A 22,097-nucleotide genomic window follows, 5' to 3' on the forward strand; every position below is an offset into this window, starting at 1 on the left:
CACTTGTTTTTAAAAAATTTTTTTAAATCTCCTTCTTAATTTATTCATTGACCCAGTGTTTGTTCAGGAGCATGTTGCCTAATTTCTAAGTATTTGTTCAGTGTCCAAAATTTCTCTTATTATTGATTTCTAGTTTTATTCCATTGTGGTCTGAGAAGATAGTCGATATGATTTCAATTTTTAAAAATTTGTCAGGACTTGGTTTTTGGCCTAACATACGGTCTATCTTGGAAAATATTCTGTGTACTAATGAGAAAAATGTGTATTCTGCAGCTGTTGGGTAAAATATTCTGTAAATGCCTGTTAGGTCCATTTGGTCTAAAGTGCAATTTAAGTAAATTTTTTTTGTTGATTTTCTTTCCAATGTTGAGAGTAGGGTGTTAAATTCCCCAACTTTCTTTACTTTGGAATTTATCTCTCCCTTTAGATCTAATAATATTTGCTTTACATATTTGGGTGCTGTGATGTTGGATGGATATATATTTAGAATTGTATCCTCTTGCTGAATTTATCCTTTCTTCATTATGTAATGACCTTCTTTGTCTCTTTTTACAGCCTTTGACTTAAAGTCTGTTATATCTGACACAAATATAGCTACTCCTGCTTGCTTTTGGTTTTGATTGTCACAAATTATCTTTTTCCATCCCATTACTTTCAGTCTATGTGTGTCTTTACAGGTGAAGTGAGTTTCTTGTAGGCAGCATATATTTGAGTTTTTTTTTTTTTTTTTTTTTTTTAGCTGTTCAACCAGTCTGTATCTTTTAAGTGGGGAATTTAATCTGCTTACATTCAAGGTTATTATTGATAAGTGAGAACTTATTCCTGTCATTTTGTTTATTGTTTTATGGTCGTTTGTGTACCCTTTGTTTCATTCTCTCTTATCATTTATTATTGTGGTTTGGTGGCTTTCTGTAGCAGTAACATTTGACTCCTCCTCTTTCTGTTTTGTGTGTATGATCTGCCATTGAGTTTTCACTTTTGTGTGTTTTTATTATGTCATATATCAACACTTCACTTCCAAATGTAGGACACACTTAAATTTTCTTGTAGAGCTGGCCTGGTGGTGAATTCCCTCAGTTTTTGCTTGTCTGGGAAATACTATTTTTCTTCATTTTTGAAGGATAGCTTTGCTGGGTATAGTATTCTTGATTAGCACGTTTTTTTTTATTTCAGCACTTTGAATATATCCTTGCATTCTCTCCTATCCTACAAGAGTTCTGCTGAGAGATCTGCTGTTGGTCTGATGGGGTTCCATTATATATAACTTGATGCGTTTCTTTCACTGTTTTTAGAATTCTGTCTTTGGCTTTTGTCACTTTGAGTGTAATATGCCTTGGAGAAGACATTTTTCGGTTGAATCAATTTGGGATCTCTGAGCTTCCTGTATGTAGATGTTTATATCTCTTGCAAGACTTGGGAAGTTTTCAGTTATTATTTCATTAAATAGGTTTTCTATGCCTTTGGACATCTTTTGCCCTTCTGGAACTCCCCAAATTGGAATATTTGGTTACTTTATAGTGTCTTATATTTAACATAGGATTTCTTCTTTCTTTCTTTCTTATTCTTTTTTTTTTTTTTTTTTTTTTGCCTGACTAGGTTATTTCAAAGACCTGTATTCAAGTTTTAAAATTCTTTATTCTGGCCAGGCACAGTGGCTCACACCTGTAGTCCCAGCACTTTGGGAGGCCGAGGCGGGTGGATCATGAGGTCAGGAGATTGAGACCATCCTGGCTAGCACAGTGAAACCCTGTCTCTATTAAAAATACAAAAAATTAGCCAGGCCTGGTGGCGTGTGTCTGTAGTCCTAGCTACTTGGGAGGCTGAGGCAGGAGAATCACTTGAACTCAGGAGGCAGAGGTTGCAGTGAGCTGAGATCTCACCACTGCACTCCAGCCTGGCGACAGAGCAAGACTCCGTCTCAAAAAAAATACTTCTTTATTCTGTTTGATCTAGCATATTGTTGAAGCTCTTGATTGTATTTTTTAATTTCATTCATTGAATTCTTCAGTTCCAAAATTTCTGTTTGGTTCTTTTTATCTGTCTCTTTGTTGAATTTCTCACTCAGATCATGAATTATTTTTCTGATTTCTTGGTATTGTTTATTTGTGTTTTCCTGTATCTCACTGAACTTCTTTAATATCATTATATTGAATTCTTTCTCAGGTATTTCATAGATTTCTTTTTTTGTTGGAATGTGTTGCTGGAGAATTATTATTATTATTATTATTATTATTATTATTATTTTATTTTTTGAAATGGAGTTTTGCTCTTGTTGCCCATGCTGGAGTGCAATGGCGCAATCTCAGTTCACCACAACCTCTGCCTCCCGGGTTCAAGTGATTCTCCTGCCTCAGCCTCCTGAGTAGCTGGGATTATAGGAATGTGCCACCATGCCCAGCTAATTTTTGTATTTTTAGTAGAGACAGGTTTCTCCATGTTGGTCAAGCTAGTCTCAAACTCACAACCTCAGGTGATCCGCCCACCTTGGCCTCACAAAGTGCTGGGATTACAGGCGTGAGCCACCATGCCCAGTCACTGGAGAATGATTGTGTTCTTATTGTGTCCTTGCTTTTTTATATTTCTTATGTCTTTCTGTTTGTTTCTGTGCATCTGGTATAATAGTTGCTTCTCCAATTTTATGGATTGGCTTTTGTAGGGACGGAGTTTTTCCTACAGATGTATCTATAGTGTTGGTTGGGTTTGACTTTGGCTTTGATTCTGAGTGGACACAGCAGTGTGGTCTCCATGTGATTTCTTCAGCTGTAATCAGCATCAGTCATGTCTGTGAGTTAGTCAGTGACTTAGGCTATTAGTGGAGAATATGGTGAGGCTTTGCTGGGGACAGGGATGCCAGATGGGCCAGTCCTTGGGTACTAGTGGTGGTGATAGCAGGCTAGGCATGCCAGCTTTTGGGACCCTGGGTGGCATTAACAAGCACTCATGGTAGAAGGTCTGGGTGGGCCAATCCTTGGTCAGTGGTAGCAGTGGGCCGGGTGGGTGGGTCCTCAGGCCCTAAGTGGTGTGTGTGGCATCAGTGATGGCAGTAGCAGCAGTGGGCCAACTCTCAGGCCCCAGAGCTTCACATGGGAGTGCCAGTGGTGGTGGTGGTGGGCCAGTCCTCAGGTCCTCAGGTGGCACATGGGTGAGTTCTGGCAGTGGTGGCAGGCTGGGTGGGCCTGCCCTCAGGTTCCCAAAAGGCAAATTTTAAAGGCAAATGTAGTCGTTGGCAGTGGTGGACAGGGTAGGGCAATCCATAAGCCTCCAGATGATGTGCATGGGTGCTGGGAGTGGCAAGCAGGGCAGGCCTATCTTCAGATCCCTTGATGATGTGTGTGAGCACAGGGGTGGGCTGATCCCCAAGTCCCCGATGGTGCATGTGAGCACTGGCAGTGGGTGGGGCAGGTCTGTTGTCAGGCCCCCCTGATGGTACATGCAGCCGTCGGTGTTAGTGGATGGGGCAGGTTGATCCCTAAATCCCCCTAATGACACACTTGGTTGCCAGTGGTGGTGGCAACACGTTGGTTAGGCCTGTCCTTAGACCCCTGGAAGATGTGTATGGGAGCCAGTGGTGACTGGTGGGTGAGTCAAACCCCAGATCCCTCGACAGGATACATGGGCACCAATGGTGGTGGGTGGGGCAGGCCTGTCCTCAGGCCCCATGACAGCACCTGGTGGGCTGATCTTCAGGCCCCCTGAAGGTGTATATGGGTGTCTGGTGGCCCTGCTGCTGGGGAAGTGGCAGAGTTGCTGACAGTGGCAGCAGCTGCAGGCAGGTGGCTCTTGGATTCTGGGGAGCTTGTGCATCAGCCCCTTTTTCCTGGGGACAGCCTCCCTGGTGCACTGCATCACCTGTTCCCCAGGGTGTAGGACACTGTGTGGGTTAGAGTGCTTGGACCCACCTGCACCACTGAGTCCAGCCAGTGTTGTGAACCTGCATCCTTTTAAGTAGGCATGAGGGGTGGGTGTTAGCAGGGCTCCAGGGATGTGAAGAAGCAGGGGATGTTGGGCCCCAGGGCAAGATATAGTCTGACGGGGGCTGGGCTCACAACATGGCACCATGCTGCAGCTGCTTGGGTCTGAGGGGCTGGAGGGTGTGCGATTCAGTGTGAACTCCTTCTCTGGAACAATACTGTTATGTGGAGTCTGGGTAGCATCCTATACTAATCTCAGGGCCCAAATGGCTCTCCCATGGCTAGCATTACGAAAGTCTGCAGTGGAATATGGACCACTGGGGATCTCTCAATTACCTTTTCCCATATTGGGAAGTTTCTCCTGGCTCCAAGCTGACCTTAGCAGGGCCAACTGCTTTGTTTCCCTTTATTTTCATGCCTCTGTGATCCTCTGTCCCTCTTTTGTTGAATTCCAGTGTTCTTTCTTTGATGCTCTATTCAACTTGAGGCAGGAGAATCACTTGAACTCAGGAGGCAGAGGTTGCCGTGAGCTGAGATCTCACCACTGCACTCCAGCCTGGCGACAGAGCAAGACTCCGTCTCAAAAAAAATAATTATTTATTCTGTTTGATCTAGCATATTGTTGAAGCTCTTGATTGTATTTTTTAATTTCATTCATTGAATGAATTTAGTCTCACTCTGTTGCCCAGGCTAGAGTGTGGTGGTATGATTATGGCTCAATGCAGTCTCAACGTCCTGGGCTCAAGTGATCCTCCCACCTCAGCCTCCTGAGTAGCTGGGACTACAGGCACACACCACCATACCCAGCTAATTTTCTCTATTTTTCGTAGAGACTTGGTCTCCCTGTGTTGTTCTGGCTGGTCTTGAACTCTTAGGCTCAAGTGATCCTCCCATCTTCGCCTCCCAAAGTGCTAGGATTACAGGTGTGACCTACCATGCCAGCCAGCCTACAATAATTCTTAAAGCAGGTGAATGTATTAATCACAATTCTAAGTGGTAGAGACCCATTCAAACTAGTTTATGCAAAAACCAAGGCATTTAATGGTTACAACACCAAATCACAGGAGTGGATGTGACTTCAGAGATGATTAGATCCAGGGAGCCAGATGCTATCAACACTCTCCTCTTGCTTTATCCCTTGTCTCCTCCTCTTTGTCTCTCTCTCTCATTGACCTTGTTAGACACTGGCAATCCTAGACTCACATTCTTATAACATTGTAACCAATGAGGAGAGAGCACTTCTAACTCCAGTGCAGGGAATCCCAGGCCTATCCTGGACCACTTGCTTATCCTTCGTTTGGTGGGTAGGGTTATGCACCATTGCATTTGCCTGGCCTGGTCAGCACCCATCCCTGTGGTGGTCAGAGAGTGCTGTGGATACTGTAAGTAGCTTTATGGTTGAGGGAAAGAGGCATGGTTTCCCAAGAGAAGAAGGGTGTGATTCTGGGAAGACAAACAATAGACATTCACTAGTTTGCAGATGAAACAGGCTCAGAGAGACTAGGCACAGCGCTCACTGAAGGTCACACAACTATCAAGGAGCAGAGAAGAAATCCTTTTAGGTTTCAAGACACACCGACTCCCTAAGTGACCAGGTGTGGTGAATGGCATGGGTTGCTGAGGTGTATTGTGGAATTTTCAGCAAAGACCTCACTAAGGTATTTGTATTTCTGAATTGATGTTTATCCTCCTCAGAGGGAAAGGGAGGGACGTGGTGACTACTTGGTGTCCTGCAGGCCTAGATGAGTGGGTGAGCATCACAATTATCCTTTTGTCCATGTTTCTTCCTCCTCTTTTTGTATTCCTTTCACAACATAAAAGGGTTAAGATATGAGACACTCTACAAATGCAAACCCAGATTATAGGGCTTATGTCTCTTTTGAAGGACGCGGTAGCATTTAGCATTTTAAAAATGGTATTTAATAGACTTGACCCAGAGAGGGAGAGTGAGCCAGAGAGCATGTTCATAAATCTCAGCTTACCCCAGTGTCTGTCTGAATAAACGTCTTCAAATTAAACTGTGGTTGGGTGGGAAGTGACTTCTTTATGTGGGTGAATCCATCAGTCCTCCTAACCTTTCTTGGAGGGATGTGGTTATTGTTTTTTTCCAGTGCACTTAGGGAAACCAGATGTTGAATGCTTAATGAATGAGCTGCCAAATGGGTCCACTAAAGTATTTTGGGGTCAGTTGTTTCTCTCCAGCTGTGTGGAGGGCAGAGACAGCAGCAACTTCTACAAGTGGCTTGTAAGTCTGGGGACACGCAGGCCACTTCTGTTGTCTCTTCATGTGCTAGACAGAGGAAAGGGCAGATGTTTCATTGTTAATAGAAGATTCTAGTGCTTGGCATCTGTGCTCACTCTAAGAAAGACAGCCAGTTAGCCATTCCTGCCTCTCTATGCCCTTTCCTTCAGTTTTTCTGATACCTAAATGTCAAGTCATCTCCTTGGGAGAGAGTTGGTGGTCTGGTTAAGAGGGAAGGTCAGTGTGAAGACTGAAGAGCTGTTACCACTTTAGAATCCTTGAGCCTGTTCAGATTATCCAAATGAATAACAGTGTTAAGGAAAAGTATGGCATGTAAGTTTTTGTTTCAAAGCACTTCAGAGGCTATTGCCTTGAAAAGCAACTTGCATTTTGCCTAGAAGGCTAATTACAAAACATATTAAGTGTGGGAATGCTGAAGGATAACTTCAATTTTTAATTTTCCTTATTGCTAAGCTATTTAATCCTGTGGACTAGGGAAAGGAAATATAAGGAAAAGAGTCACCCTTTTTATCTTTATCATTTTAAAGAGCTTTTTGGCTCCTATGGGCCAGCCTTGGCTGTGGCAACACCATTTGTTCACTCATTCATTCATCTGACAGAAGTTTTCAAATACATGCCACATGCCATGTAGTGCATTGGAGACACAGTAAGGAACATGACTTGGTTCCTGCACTCAAGGAGCTCAACAGAGGGCTGTTGGCAAACTCAGAAAAGGCCATTTGTTTGTGCCTGGTCCGGGCATGACTAGGGGACATTTATAGAAGAGAGGGTGCCATAGAACTGGTGTTGGAGAAAGGGCAGGAGTGATGCATTGGACAAAGAGCAGGAAGATCTTCCAGGTGGGGGAAATATTGCATGAAAAGACACAGGACTATAGAAGACTCTGATGCATTTGGGGAACTATACATAATTGAAGCAAGTTATCTGTGCCTGAGATATGTCTTGGCTGGGGTTGTCTCTTGGCTCAATGCCACAAGAAGGAAGGGGGCTGAGAAAAGTGGCAGTCAGCTACATCAAAACGACTCTGCAGCTCACCCCGACTGGTCTTCTTTCCCCTCCAGCTCCTACCTATTTTGACGCACGGGAAGTATTCCCAACAGGGTTTGAGTCGGGGCCCTTGCCAACATTGATAATTAACTGAAGAAAGTACAGAAGAAGTAAGAATGAATGTTGTGTTTATTAAATTGATATTGGTAGAACACAACATTATGAGGGGGCGGAATGAGAAACTGAAGCGTGGGGAAATTGAATGTGGTCCCTGCAGTCGTTTTGTTTTTAGTTGCAGTTAGGATACTAATTCAAGGTGGTGTTTGATGTTTCAGAACAAACTATGAAAACATGAGGGAGTGATAATAAATGACAAGCCCATGCAGTCCAGGGGTCACTTTCAAATGTAAAGGCATTTCTGCCATTTATGGTGGTTTTATGTGAAAAGTGAAATTTTGAACTGAAGGTGAGGATTAAAGTGAAAGAGGGAAACATGTGAAGCAAAGATTCCATTATTTTTTCTGAATAGGTGTCAGAACCTCAAAGATAACACCATTGGCATCGAGGAGAATGCAGTCTCCCTGACCTGTCGCTTTCACGTCACCGTCTTTAAATTCATAGGGGATTACGACGAAGTTCACCTTCACTGTGCAGTGTCACTCTGCGACTCAGAAAAGTACTCCTGTAAAATCGTAAGTGAGAGTGTGAAAACAAAGTGCTTAGCCTTATTTCTCACTGTCTTGGTTTCCCAACATGAGGATCGTGAATGCCAGGTGACCGGACTGGAATCATCCATAGATGCTTGGGGTGGACAGTCATCTTTGATGGGACAGTGAGAGAAAACGCAGGGAAATATATCTATTTACTCTTCTATCTCTGAATTGTCGACCAGTCATTGGCTTAACGCTAGACTAGGGTTTCTCAAAGCTCGGCACTGTTGACATTTTGGACTGAATAATTCTTTGTTGTGGAGGACTGTTCTGTGCACTGTAGGATGTTAGCAACATCCCTCACCTCTACCCATGGATACCAATCACATCTTCCCCCAGTTTCAACACCCAAAATGTCTCCAGATGTTGCCAGTTGGCCTGGTTGAGAACCACTGCACTAGAGTCTCAAGGAGCCAGGCGGCCTGACTCTAATGACCATTGGGCCAAGTTCCACTCCACTATAGAAACAAACTCTTGAGCTCAGGATACAATGTATCCAGGTGTCCTGCAGCGCACCTGATCTACATCAGACTCTGGAGAGGGTGAGGGATGAGGTAGCAAACCAATCATCTCTTCTGTGCCAGGCTTCCACCTCCACCACTTACGGGCTGGGTCCTTAAGATTTGATTGCACCAATACCTGGCCCTTAGCCTTTAACATTGCAGCTTTATGCTTACACCATGTTTGCAGAATCAAGATGTGAATTATGGTCAGAGCAACTTACAGATGATACTGCATACATTAGTGTCTGATGAGACACAGCAATCCTATTCCTGGGCAGGGAGCCTCTTTGAATCTAATTCCAGTGTGGATCAATCAGAAATGAAGGAGAGGTTTTTAAAAAGGAAAAGTACTAATTCCAGTGTGGAGAGTGTATTTAATTCTGTTCAACATACAGCCTAGAGTCCCAGTGGATTCAATGATCAAGAATGCATTGGTTCTAATTAATCTGAGCCTCCATAATGCTTGAGGCCAGAGCCACTGCCTCTTTTAGAGGTGAAACATGGTGAAGAATAAGTTATCAGCTTAATTGTGTGAAAATATCCCCCTGGTATTCTGTCTTGCAGACTTGCCCACACAATTCCAGGATTGCCACAGATTACACAAAAGAGCCCAAAGAACAGATCATTTCAGTGGGACCTATTAGGAGAAAAAGTATGTATGTTCCCTAAAACACACCCTAAATTATTAAAACAACGGGATTTCAAGGCTCAGACGTGTTTCACCTCTGATGTGGGTCCAGTGGACGAGGAGGCTGGTGTCGGGGACACCGGTTTGAGAACATCACCTGCTTCCTTAAAGACATCTTTTCATTTACTTATAAACATTCAACAATGGCATTGAGGTTTTCTTTGTCCTCCTCTTTTTTTTTTTTTTTGAGACGGAGTCTTGCTCTGTCGCCCAGGCTGGAGAGCAGTGGCGCAATCTTGGCTCACTGCAAGCTCCGCCTCCCGGGTTCACTCCATTCTCCTGCCTCAGCCTCCCGAGTAGCTGGGACTACAGGTGCCCGCCCCCACGCCCGGCTAATTTTTTTGTATTTTTAGTAGAGACGGGGTTTCACTGTGTTAGCCAGGATGGTCTCGATCTCCTGACCGCGTGATCCACCCGCCTCGGCCTCCCAAAGTGCTGGGATTACAGGCGTGAGCCACCGTGCCCAGCCTGTCCTCCTCTCTTTTTAAAGCCCTTCCCTTCAATACCAGTGGAAGGGTTGAACTGTCTGTAGTTAATCTTCCTAACTGCTCTTTCGTAGGGCTGGACTGGTGTGAGGACAATGGAGGGTGTGAGCAGATTTGCACGAGCCGGGTGGATGGGCCTCTCTGCAGCTGTGTAACAGGAACCCTGCAGGAGGACGGCAAGAGCTGCAGAGGTAGACACTCTTCTACCCTGGGGCAGGCAACTGGGAGACACGGGAGGTTCTTTACCACCAGAAGGAGAAATTCAGATTTGAAGGCCACTCGGTCAGCAACTCTCCCTCGAAAACTCCAGAAATTAAGAAGGAAAGATGGGGAACATGCCCAAGGAATTCTAGGGCCATTAAACAAACAAACAAACAAACAACAACAACAAAAAAACCTTGCTCTTTCATCTAAAATATAAAGGTAATTTAAAAAAACAAGTTATCCAGCCAATTTTAAGGACCATATATTGGCCTACATCTGGCTGCCAAGTCTACTTGGGCTAAGGTTGGGATTGGGATGCTTCCTCCAGCAAACAAGCCTTAGCATATGGTTTCCCTGACCTCTTACAAGGTTGGCAGGACTCTCTTCTTTTTTGAGATGGAGTCTCGCTCTGTTGCCCAGACTGGAGTGCAGTGGCATGATCTTGGCTCACTGCAACCTCTGCCTCCCGGGTTCAAGCGATTCTCCTGCCTCAACCGCCAGAGTAACTGGGACTACAGGCACACGCCACCACGCCCAGCTAATTTTTGTATTTTTAGTAGAGATGGGGTTTCACCATATTGGCCAGGCTGGTCTCAAACTCCTGACCTCATGATCCGCCTGTGTTGGCCTCCCACAGTAGGACTCTCTTAAAGATTGGATTAATTCTGCTACTTTGCTGCCTTAGGGCCATTTAGGTAAAATGGGTTCTTGGCGATGAAGTTTCCTTTCTTTAGCTGAGAGCTGCAAAGATGTCTGATCCCCATCAAACAGGTATTTTTCCCCCATAGGGCTTACTGTGTTCCTCTCTGTTTACAGCCTCTAATTCTTCAATCGAACTTCAAGTCTGGACGCTTCTTCTCATCATGATCCAGATTTCATTATGGCATTTTGTCTATAAATCAGGCACGACCTCATAATTAACTCAAGGTTGCTATATAAAGTACTGTAATTTACTTACTTCAACACCCTGTAGGATAAAAAGTGTGTGCCCTTAAGTCAAAACCTATTTGAAAGTGTCCAGCATCTCAAAATGATGCCACCTGCCTCCAATGGTCCAAGGTCCAGAAACCAGCAACCATCCAAGCTCCTCTTTCAGAGTATGAAACGGGGCTTCTACAAGCCAGTTATGGAAAGTATCTCTCTTGTGTAAAATTCCCAAACAGTTGTCACTAGAGACTTTGGTTCACATGAAAAACCAGTAAAGGAAAAAAATTCTGGTTAGAGAAATCTGACTGGAAATCTGACCAGAGAAATCTGTCAAGCCAGTGCTATTTCTGGATCAGTTTTTTACAGAGAGAGGGCCTGTTGGAACGATTTTGAAGTGATGACTGGAAGGTTTGACTCTCTCTAAGGAATCTTGCTGGTGTTTGGAAGCGTCCGATCTATGTTATGCACGTGTTCTGTCTATGAGGTGCTTCTCCACCCACTGTGTCCTTCAACCTTGCCATGGCAGCTTTGGCCACTGGGGATATTGTTGACCTGGGGAACCCCACCCACTCTCCTACCCCCTCGAACCCAATCCCTTCTCTTTTTACAAATCAACCAAATACTTTTTAATGTGTCTTATCCTTAAATAAACTTTGTGTTCAAGTATTCTCATTACTTGGTGGCTGGAATCATCCTTATTGATGTTAAGCTTTGTACACTAAATAGCATGCCATGAATTTTTTTTTTAAAGAAGTAGCAGCAATTGGACCAGGAAGGCACTGTTGGCCAGAACATTAATGCACCATTATATTGTTGTTCATGTGTACTTACGGAGCATTAGCAGAGCATTAAGGTACGGTGTAGAAGAGAAGCAGGCAGCATCCTCTTTTGTAAGTGGTACAAAAACACGTATCTGCTATAATTAAGTACAAAATGGAGGGCCTGCTAAATATATCCCTGGAGTGCTTTGCTTTCTAAGGGCAAAAACAAAACCCACTTCAGGTTTATTTTGAAGTTGTCTTGGATTTAAACGGATAGCATTTTTATATTTTTCTGGGAACTCTGAAAAGCTGAGCAGAAATGCTTAGTGTTCTTTGAACATGAGTGTGAGTGAAATGGCCATTGTCTCATACGTCAAAGCACTGGCATCACACTGTCACTGGGCTGAAGAAGTGCAGTGTAGACTGAGTGTGCACTGAGCTGTTTTGTTCTCCCAGCCCCCTGGGAGAGTCAACACATTCGAGCTTATCTCAGCAGTCACACATGCTGTGCGGCTAAGGGGACAACTGGTATTGATGGAGAAAAATATGTGTCTGCCTCTGCTTGGACATCTTAAGATCTTTTGGGGAAATGCTGAGCACTGAGATGGATTAAGGAGTCAAGCCATTGTCTATTCTAGCTGAGACATAGTACTTCTTCCTCAGCAAGACAGAAATGGATGTTAGGTGTGTGATCTTTTTTTTTTTTGAGACGGAGTCTGGCTCTATCGCCCAGGCTGGAGTGCAGTGGCGCGATCTTGGCTCACTGCAAGCTCTGCCTCCCAGATTCACACCATTCTCCTGCCTCGGCCTCCCAGAATAGCTGGGACTACAGGCACCCGCCACCATGCCTGGCTAATTTTTTGTATTTTTTTAGTAGAGACGGGGTTTCACCATGTTAGCCAGGATGGTCTCAATCTCCTGACTTTGCAATCTGCCTGCCTTGGCCTCCCAAAGTGCTGGGATTACAGGCATGAGCCACTGCGCCTGCCCTAAGTGTGTGTTCTTTGTTTGTATGAAAACCTGGATTCCATACTATCCCATACTTCAAGATCAGAGGATTCAGATGAGCTTATGCACCATTTCCATTCATGCCATTAAAGGGTTAGGCTTTTGAAATCAAACAGATTATGAGTTGAATATAATAATGTGTCATTTATGGTTTTACCTGAGATCCTTAGATGATTTTTTTTTTTTTTTCCCTGAGACAGGGTCTCACTCCTGTTGCCAAGGCTGGAGTCTATTGGCATGATCTTGGCTCATTGCAGCCTCGACTTTCTGTGCTCAAGTGATCCTACTACTTCAACCTTCTTAGTAGCTGGGACTACAGGCATGCACCACCATGCCCAGCTAATTTTTTATATTTTTAGTAGAGATGAGGTTTTACCATGTTGCCCAGGCTGGTCTCGAACTCCCGGGCTCAGGCAACCCACTCACCTTGGCCTCCTAAAGTGCTGGGATTATGGGCGTGAGCCGCCACACCTGCCTTTTTAGATGAATTTTAACTGAAAACATACAAGGAGGAAATGGTGTATTACTTACTTGACAACACCTCTTTATTGATTCCCATATTAAAGTCATTAGAAATTCCTTGATTAAAAATTCTAGTTTTTTTTCTTAAAGCTTTTTACGTGAAATCCTTTTTGCCACACTTTCATTCTTGGCTTTTGGTTTTCTCACTTGGTTGGCATCCTTCACATGTCTACCATCAAGATAAACCTGGTTGTAATGCCACAACAGAAAACCCCAGGCCAGGTGTGGTGGCTTATACCTATAATTCCGGCACTTTGGGAGACCCAGGCAGACAGATCACCTGAGCCCAGGATATTGAGACTAGCCTGAGCAACATAGTGAGAGCCCATCTCCACAAAAAAAATACAAAAATTAGCCAGGGGTGGTGGTGCATGCCTGTAGTCTCAGCTACTTGGGAGGCTCAGTTGGGAGGATCGCTTGAGCCTGGGCGGTTGAGGCTGCAGTGAGCCATGATCATGGCACTGCAATCCAGCCTGGACAACAGAATGAGATTTTTGTCTCAAAAAAAGAGAACACCCCCACAATCTCAGTGACTTAACAAAGGTTTCTTTCTTACTCACACAAGTCGCCCCTGCTTTCATTGTCATCCTGGAATGGAAGTTGCTGGAGGCTTTATTATCCTTCAATGTTGTCAGCTCAATGTGTGGCTTCAAGATTCACCTTTGCAAGGGAGGACAGCCTGGAGAATCCCACCCTAGCTCTTCCGTGCTTCTGCCTGAAGTGACACATATCGCTTCTGTTCCCACTTCATTGGTCAATGACAGCCAGATGGCTGTAACTGACTTTTAGAGATGAGGAAGCACAAACATCCCGTGTGCCTGGAAGGCAGAAGAACTGGAAATCAGTGGTGATGGTGCTCACATTGCCTTTGAGTCCGTCACTTCTATCTGGATTAAAGAGAAATACTTCTACAGAACTGAAAACAAACGGGCCCTTTAGTTGACTTCCTGGAAGGCAGAAGAACTGAGAGATGATCCTGACTCTTCCACTAATTCTCTACTTGAAACACAAATTATTACATGCCTCAATACCTTAATTTTCCTCTATGTAACATAAGAACATGAAGCTTCTTTTCAAATGTTCTTATGTCACAAAGTGGCACTAGACACTTGACCTGGGGAACCCCACCCACTCTCCTACCCCCTCGAACCCAATCCCTTCTCTTTTTACAAGGAGAAGCCATATGATAGTATATGTTAAGATAACTTCAGAGCATTGCCTTTTCCTGCTGCTCTAAAAGATTTACTTGCTGGGTGAAGGGGTGAGAAAGTGCATGCTTAGCAAGGGTTGAAAACGAAGTTAATTGGGAATCTTATTGACTTGGTATTTGTTTGATATCAAAAGAAACAACATCTTGGGGTCTGGCATTTGTGACCACTGGGAATTCTGTAATTAGTTTCTTAACCAGTAGTAGGTATGTATTCTACTCAAAATTCTAATGACAAAACTTGAGAGCACTAATTGTTTAACATTGTCTAATATTCTAGCTATTTTTAGAACCATTTGACATTTAGTGGGAGCTTGAAATCTAATAAAATTTCTTTCAACCAGAGGAATTAAGTAATTATCAAAAGACAATCATGCAGGGCTAGGGTAATAAAAAATTACTTCTTTACTAATTCTGAATTAATTTACCATCCACCCTGTTTTGAACTTCCCAGCCTTTCTCCTAAAACTCAGGGGATCTCTACAGCTTGTACTTCATTGCAATTTGGGCCTGTTTAGGTCACCATGATGATATTTTGCCGTGCCCCATACGCTGACATCTGCAGCACAGTCCAGTGAAAAAGGAAATGAAACAGCACCCTCTAGTGTCTGCTGTTTATTTTTGCATGAAGCTCAAATGTGTATTGAACCACACCAATCGAATTATGATTCCCGTCCCCCGCCCCACTACCACCCTGAAACCTTAGACGCAGGACATTATGAGAATATAGCTTTAGAAAACACATCAAATGCCAAGGACGTTTTCTGGAGAACAGTATGGGATTTATTTTTATGCATACAGTACGCATTACTCCAGGAAATACCAGCACTTGGCATCCCATGCAAATTTTGCCCTTAATATCTGTTTCTCTAATGTGTTGACAAAAATAGCTGTCAAGAAAAATTAAGTACCTCTTTAAGATATTGAGAAATAAACAATCTGATCAAGAAAAACCCATGCAATATTTAGTGGTCTTTTATCCCCCCAGCAGAATGTGAAATACTTTCACATGCACCTACAGCACAACGGCAATAACTCTGTTCTGACTAATGGAAGGCTCTGTTTGTGATGGTTTAATTATGTTTGCTGAAATACGACTCTCATATAAGACAACATCTCCATGGCAGAGGGACAGATCTCTGTGTCTATAGATAGAAATAAAATACAAAAGACTCATCATTCCATGAAGAACTCAGCAATCAAATTCTATTTGTAAGGAAACAAATGGAGGAAGAGTGTTCACTGTACATTTCGTTGTGTGTTTCTGTTTGCATCTAGCCTCTAGGTTAGCTGTTGTTTTGTTCAGTAGCATAAGATACTGATGGTGAAATAGTTTTGAAATTAAGATAGTCTCCTATTGGATGAAATAACAATCCCTTACACAAATGTAGCATCTTTCATAACAAATGCTTTGCCACTGTATTTAATATTGTTCAATCCTAGAACATGCTGCATTCTGACAGAGAAATTAGAGGAAAAGTACTAAGTTGAAGTTATATATATCCAAAAGTACTAACTAAAGAAGAACATAAACCTACTCATATATGTATGCTTGTATGTGTAGGTTTATTTAATAATTTTTAACTTCTAATGAGACATATTAGAATGTTAGTGACCTTTTGAGCCTTTTAAGAACAAACAAACTTAGAATTCTTTATTTTCTCCCCCTAACTTTTGAATTCCTTTGTGGAATACTTTAGGGTACAAAAATCCACCGATATTGCCCTATTTTAATTGGGCAAAAATACATTATTTTACTGAAAAAGATAACATTTAATTCTTTAAGGCTTGAAAACCTTTGCGTTGGATCAACCTAGTATTAGTGGAATTATTTAAATTTCAAGACTGTAGTCACATAGAAATTTGTTACTGAGTTAATTATATGTTAACCAAAGGCAGAAAAAACAAAGTTCCTAGTATTTCACTTTTATCTGCCAAAAACATTCTTAATTTAACAGGCCATCCTGGTCCTTAAATGTGGTTTATATAACTATGTGGGTCATTCAAATCAAGCAGTTACGAGTGTATATTTATTCACACTTTCCATGAGTCTCTACGTTGATGACTGCAAAATGCTGTTAAGGAATATCTGCAGCCGTGCAGGGGACGGAGTCTGCTCTCCTGAAAAGTCACGATCAGAAAGCAATTTGGCAAACTAATTCGACAAGGGGAAAATGACTTAAACATATAATGCGGAAGCATCTAGGTGTCATATCAGAATATTCAAAGCATAAAATGAGACAAAGGGCTGTGGTTAGCACATAACCCAATTTTTTACCCCTAAAAAAGCCCCATATTTGAAATGCTTACTTTGAATCTCCAAGAGAGAAGAAGAGTGGAAGTATTCTGAATATTAATTTAAGATTATCAGGAATGTAGTGAGTCTAGAGATACTTGGCCACTATGGATTTTATTCATGTCTCCTGTTGTTAGCGTGTTCTATTTGTATTCTCAACCTGGTCATGTTGATACAAAATTACTTTCATTAGTTAACTTTAAGTAGAACCCCAAAACTAAGTTGACATTTGTATCTTGTTTAGACAAATTTCCCTGAAAACACAGGCTGCCTAAATCACAGGGAAACATGTCTCCATCACACAAAGTTAAATGCTTCTTATTCTGAAGAATAGTTTCAGACAGTCACAACCCACAAGGACTTTGTTGTATTTCTAGGCATTATACTCCAGAAACACAAATTCGGCAAAAGTCAACTTTCCTGGTAGATCCCCAAAGAGGCACCCCTAACTCTTGCAAACCAAGAGACCTCACGGCAACAACTATTTCTCTGTCCTCTGCCTTAGGGTTTTGCATACTTTGTTAGGAAGATACAACTGTAGAACTTTAATGTGTGGTGATTTGATAAATTTTACAATAAAATTTGTAAAATGTATGGTTGTATTTCTAAGTCTTCTACCAGAAAGTATCATTCTGAGGTGCTCTCATGTTATAGAAACAGCAACATAAACAACCACAAAATTCCTCATCTTTGGGTCTGCTGTTAGAAGTGGGTTCTTTCAATGCCACCCCTAAAACATGAACTTGAGTCACTGATCACTGGCAAAGTCTGCTCTTATTGTTTTATTTGTAAAACAATTCCCACATTACTTATCCCAACCCTATTCTGAGTTGGTTTTTTTTTTTTTTGAGACGGAGTCTCGCTCTGTCGCCCAGGCTGGAGTGTGGTGGCGCGATCTCGGCTCACTGCAAGCTCTGCCTCCCGGGTTCACGCCATTCTCCTGCCTCAGCCTCCCGAGTAACTGGGACTACAGGCGCCCACCACCACGCCCGGCTAATTTTTTTGTATTTTTAGTAGAGACGGGGTTTCACCGTGTTAGCCAGGATGGTCTCGATCTCCTGACCTCGTGATCCACCCACCTCGGCCTCCCAAAGTGCTGGGATTACAGGCGTGAGCCACCGCATTCCGCCGAGTTTTTCCTTCTCACCAGAAGAATGTAAATGTACATGGGTTGGAAAAATGAGAGTGGTAGAACCTTTTAGTTTTGTGAAGGTAGCACAAGGATATTTTGTTCCTATATGTTGCGAAGTACAGCTGAGGATGATGGAAGGAGTGCAGAGGGCCAGGGCTGTGGGTGGCCCCTGCATTGGCCTCAACTTCTCATGGAACCCTGAGTTAGCCAGGTGGGCCAGATGCCCTTGAAGGTATAGTCTCCTTCCAAAAATGTTAAAAAAAAATAAAAAATAAAAAATAAAGGAAATTCACTTTACTAAAACCCCTAAGCAGATTTTTATCAAAGATAGAGAAAATGATCTTAATTCTGAGATATTTGGAAAATACTATCAGAAAGAAAACAATGAATCTCTCAGATTTAATTCAGTGAGTAAAAATCTACTGGAATCAAGAACTAAGAAATAAAATATAAACACAGGATTGCCCTGAGGAAAAAAGTTTGAATTTAACAAAGTAATTCCTTATAGACACTAAACCAATGTAAAGCAAGCAACCAAGGGCTTTGATGCCATTGCCTTTAAATAAACACATGATTTCATAAATGGAAAAAAAACTAAACTGATTACCTTGAAAAATGAGTAAATAAATATTAGAGCAAATCCATAGATGTATTAGTTCGTCCTTGCACTGCTGTAAAGAACTACCTGAGACTGGGTAATTTATAAAGAGGTGTCTAATTGGTTCACAGCTTAGCAGGCTGTACAGGAAGCATGGTTGGGAGGCCGCAGGAAACTTACAATTGTGGCAGAAGGCAAAGCAGGCATTTCTTCACATGGCCAGAGCAAGAGGAAGAGAGAGAGCGGGAGGTGCTACTCACTTTTAAACAACTAGATCTCATGAGAACTTACTATCATGAGAACAGCAAGGGGGAAATCTGCCCCCGTGATCCAATCCCCTCCCACCGGGTCCCTCCTCCAACACTGGGGATTACAATTCCACATGAGATTTGGGCGGGGACACAGACCCAAACCACATCAATAGGATACTAAGAAACACAAGTAATTTTCCCCCAGGATGCTGTGAAACAAGTTCCTTGGCCATTCCTTTAGCTATAAAGTCCCAGTTATTAAGGACATTAAGGTTCCATTTTATTTCTGCATTTTTGTGTGTATGCGTGTGTGTGTAACTTAAAGCTTCAGGGTAAAAGTTGATGAATCTTAAAATTTTTAGTATTTAGCTCTAAGATTTTATTCTCCAAAACACATAAATATTTAGCAAAGGTTCTATTTTATTTTCCCAAAGTTAGATGGCACTAGAGTTTTGTTATTCAAAATCCATTCATCTCCATTTATTAGGCTTTCAGATTCTGAGAACTTCTTCGGCTTCCTCTGCCAGCTTGTCTACCTTTGTCATGATAATACTCAAAACTTGAGATTCAGAAAAGAAATTCTGACTTTTTAAATGAAAGAAATATGGACCTCTCAAACTGATCTCAAAGAAAAATGGGACCCAAGACTTTCATTAAACCACATGAAATAGAGCACTTGGCAAATGCTGGATAACAAAGTCCTCTGGGGTAAAAGAAAGAAAGAAAGAAAGAAATTCTCATGACTAAAAATCAGTGTTTTTACCTTTATGTTGTTGTTTGAGCAGAATTGATAAACTGAATCAAATTTCTCTTTAAAAGCAATTTAGAAAAGAATGAGTGTGCTGCTATATTCCTCTTATAAAAAGAAGTTTACCGTGGTAGGAAATGTAAATTCATGAGCCAAACACAAATTCCAAGAATGGCATCAACTTCAACCTGGGATTCTAGCTGTTCTTTGCTATAGTCGTAAAGTGTAAACTCAGTGGAAATTCTGAGCCTGATATATCTAGATTTAGAGCCTGTGTGTGGATTCCTAGGGGCCCTTTCTGAGGCAGCTCTCCTGCCTACTCCCCCTCTGTTTAATCAGCCTTTGATGACTTCACGTGTCAGTCTGGCTCCTCTGGACTATGTCAGGATTTAGAAACAGTCAAGAAAAAAAAAAAAAAACACAAAAAAACCACCAAACCTCATTAGTTGACCCTAAAGATTAGAGTCTTTCAGTCAACTAAAGAATTAAGACTTTTATTTTAAAAGAACCCGTTATTGTTTATTTACCATACACTAAGCCCGGTGATGAGGGTTTAGCATCTATTATTTCCTTGAGTCCCCTTCAGTGACCTTAAAAAATGGTTATTTCCTGTTTTTATAAATGAAGAAACAGTGATTCAAAGAAGTTAAGTAACTTGCACAGGCCATTTTATTTGATTTCATAGAATTTTTGATGGAGTTGAAAGAATCACTGCAAGGGACCTTGTCTGGGCATCTCAGTAAACAAAATGTGAAATGTAGTAGAATTTATGTTATGCAGCGTCACTGTCAGTTTGGAGGAGAGAGCTCCATCAAGCACACTATTGCCAACAGAAGCTTATCAGAGGGATTATCAAATTTCAAAAGAGGCCAGGTGTGGTGGCTCACACCTGTAATCCTAACACTTTGGGAGGCCAAGGCAGGAGGATCGATTGAGGCCAGGAGTTCAAGACCAGCCTGGGCAACACAGGGAGACTTCTATCTCTAAATAATCAAAATTAAGGCCGGGAGTGGTGGCTCACGCCTGTAGTCCCAGCACTTTGGGAGGCTGAGGTGGGCGGATCATGAGGCCAGGAGATGGAGACCATCCTGGCCAACATGGTGAAACCCTGACTCTACTAGAATACAAAAAAAAAAAAAAAAAAATAGCTGGGTGTGGTGGCACGCTCCTGTAGTCCCAGCTACTTGGGAGACTGAGGCAGGGGACTCGCTTGAACCCAAGAAGTGGAGGTTGCAGTGAGCCAAGATCGCACCACTGCACTCCAGCCTGGTGACAAAGTGAGACTCCATCTCAAAAAAAAAATAAAAATAAAAATTAAAAATAAAAATTAGCTGAGCATGGTGGTCCATTTCTGTAGTCACAGCTATTTGCAGTGCTGAGGTGGGAGGATCACTTGAGCCTGAGGGAGTTGAGACTGCAGCAAGCTGTGATCGCGCCACTGTACTCCAGCCTAGGTGACAGAGAGACACTCTGTCTCAAAAAACAAAAAACAAAAAACAAAACAAAACAAAACAAAAAAAACAATCACTTTTTAAAAAGGAATGTTCGATTTTTAAAAAATTTATTTCATACTAAAATTTGACCAAACATGAGTTACTTTTACTCATAGCATACTAGTGCGCTACACACATTCTGGAGTCTGACAGATCTGGGTTTGGATCCTGGTTTTACCACTTACCAGTTGGATGTACTTGATTCATTCATTCATCAAATATTTATTGATTGCCTACCTAGTACGAGGTATTAGGTCTATAGTTGTAAATGAACCAGATGTAGTCCCTGCCCTCATAGAATTTGTGGTTTAGTGGGGCAGAGCATTAATAAACAAGTAAATATACCAAATAAAGATGTAATTTCCAAAGGAGAAAAGTCCTATGAAAAATACAAATCGGATGTTAGGTTCAAAAATGGGGATGGAGAACCGATGTTAATTTCAAGCAGGCCTTCTGAGAAGGTACCACTCAGCCAAGATTTGAGGGAGAAAAAGAAACCCAGCAAGGAGGAAGTCGGGAGTGGGCACCAGGGGAGGCATTTCAGACAGAAGCCAGAGCAGGGACAAGGCCTGAAGTCTCGGGAATGGCATGTTTGCATGGATGAGAAGCAGCCAGTGTGCGTGGAATGTTCTAGGCTGGCAGGAGTTAGGCCTGCAGAGGAAGGCAGGGACCTTGTCAGCCACGAGAAGGAGGCTGAATTTTATTTCTGGGACGATAGTAAGCTGCTAGAAGATTGTAAGCCAGAGAATGGCATCATTCAATTTACATTTAAAAATAATTCCTAATACTATATGGAGAATGAATTTGGAGGGAGAAAGAGAGGATGCAGGAAAAACAAATGACTATTGTGTTAGGCCAAGGCTGGAGTACTGGCAAAAGCCCAGGGACCTGGGATATGGGAAGAAATGGATGGTATTGAGCTGCATTTTGGAAGTTGAAGTTATGAGGCTAAGTCATGTCTTGGATACGGAGAGAAGGAAAAGATAGGAATCAAAGATGTATCTGATGTGTACATCTGGATGGATGAATGATGTCATTTACAAAGATGATAAAAATTTGGTAAGAAGTAGTTTCAGGGAGAAAATCACGTGTTGATTTTTGTACATGTTGAGCATGAGATGTCTGCAAGAGATCCAAGGAGAGGTGTCAAGTAGGCAGTAAGATTCATGACAGGGGCTCGTCAGACTTGTCTGGGATGGTGATAACCGTATAGAGATCACAGGCATTTAGATGGTATATTAAACTTGGGGCAGAATTTAGAGCGTGAGACTAGAAGAGGCCTCAATCTCAAGAGGTCTGAGAATCTATGGGATCAAAATTTCGAGGCTGGGAAGAGAGGGAGAAATTACCAAAGGAGACTGAGGAATAGCCAGAAAAAGCTGAAGAAAACTCGGGAGGAAGCC

The 22,097-nt window shown here is 42.3% G+C and overlaps 1 protein-coding gene across 2 annotated transcripts in view; it reads left to right on the forward strand.

The window, feature by feature from the left end:
- LOC101149677 (tubulin-specific chaperone cofactor E-like protein) overlaps positions 1-11,350 on the forward strand; it is a 166,364-nt gene extending 155,014 nt beyond the window's left edge. The window contains exons 27-30 of one of the 2 annotated variants that reach the window (XM_019035734.4): positions 7,691-7,853; positions 8,939-9,026; positions 9,622-9,738; positions 10,568-11,350. In XM_019035734.4, coding sequence (XP_018891279.3) covers positions 7,691-7,853; positions 8,939-9,026; positions 9,622-9,738; positions 10,568-10,668 — 469 coding nt within the window. In that variant the 3' untranslated portion in view covers positions 10,669-11,350. Of the gene's footprint in view, positions 1-7,690; positions 7,854-8,938; positions 9,739-10,567 lie in introns of those variants that run through there. The other variant, XM_063693610.1, reaches the window with a different exon arrangement.
- The last annotated feature ends 10,747 nt before the right edge of the window (positions 11,351-22,097 follow it).

The sequence above is a fragment of the Gorilla gorilla genome, chromosome 9 (assembly GCF_029281585.2).
Source record: "Gorilla gorilla gorilla isolate KB3781 chromosome 9, NHGRI_mGorGor1-v2.1_pri, whole genome shotgun sequence".
NCBI lineage: Eukaryota > Metazoa > Chordata > Mammalia > Primates > Hominidae > Gorilla > Gorilla gorilla.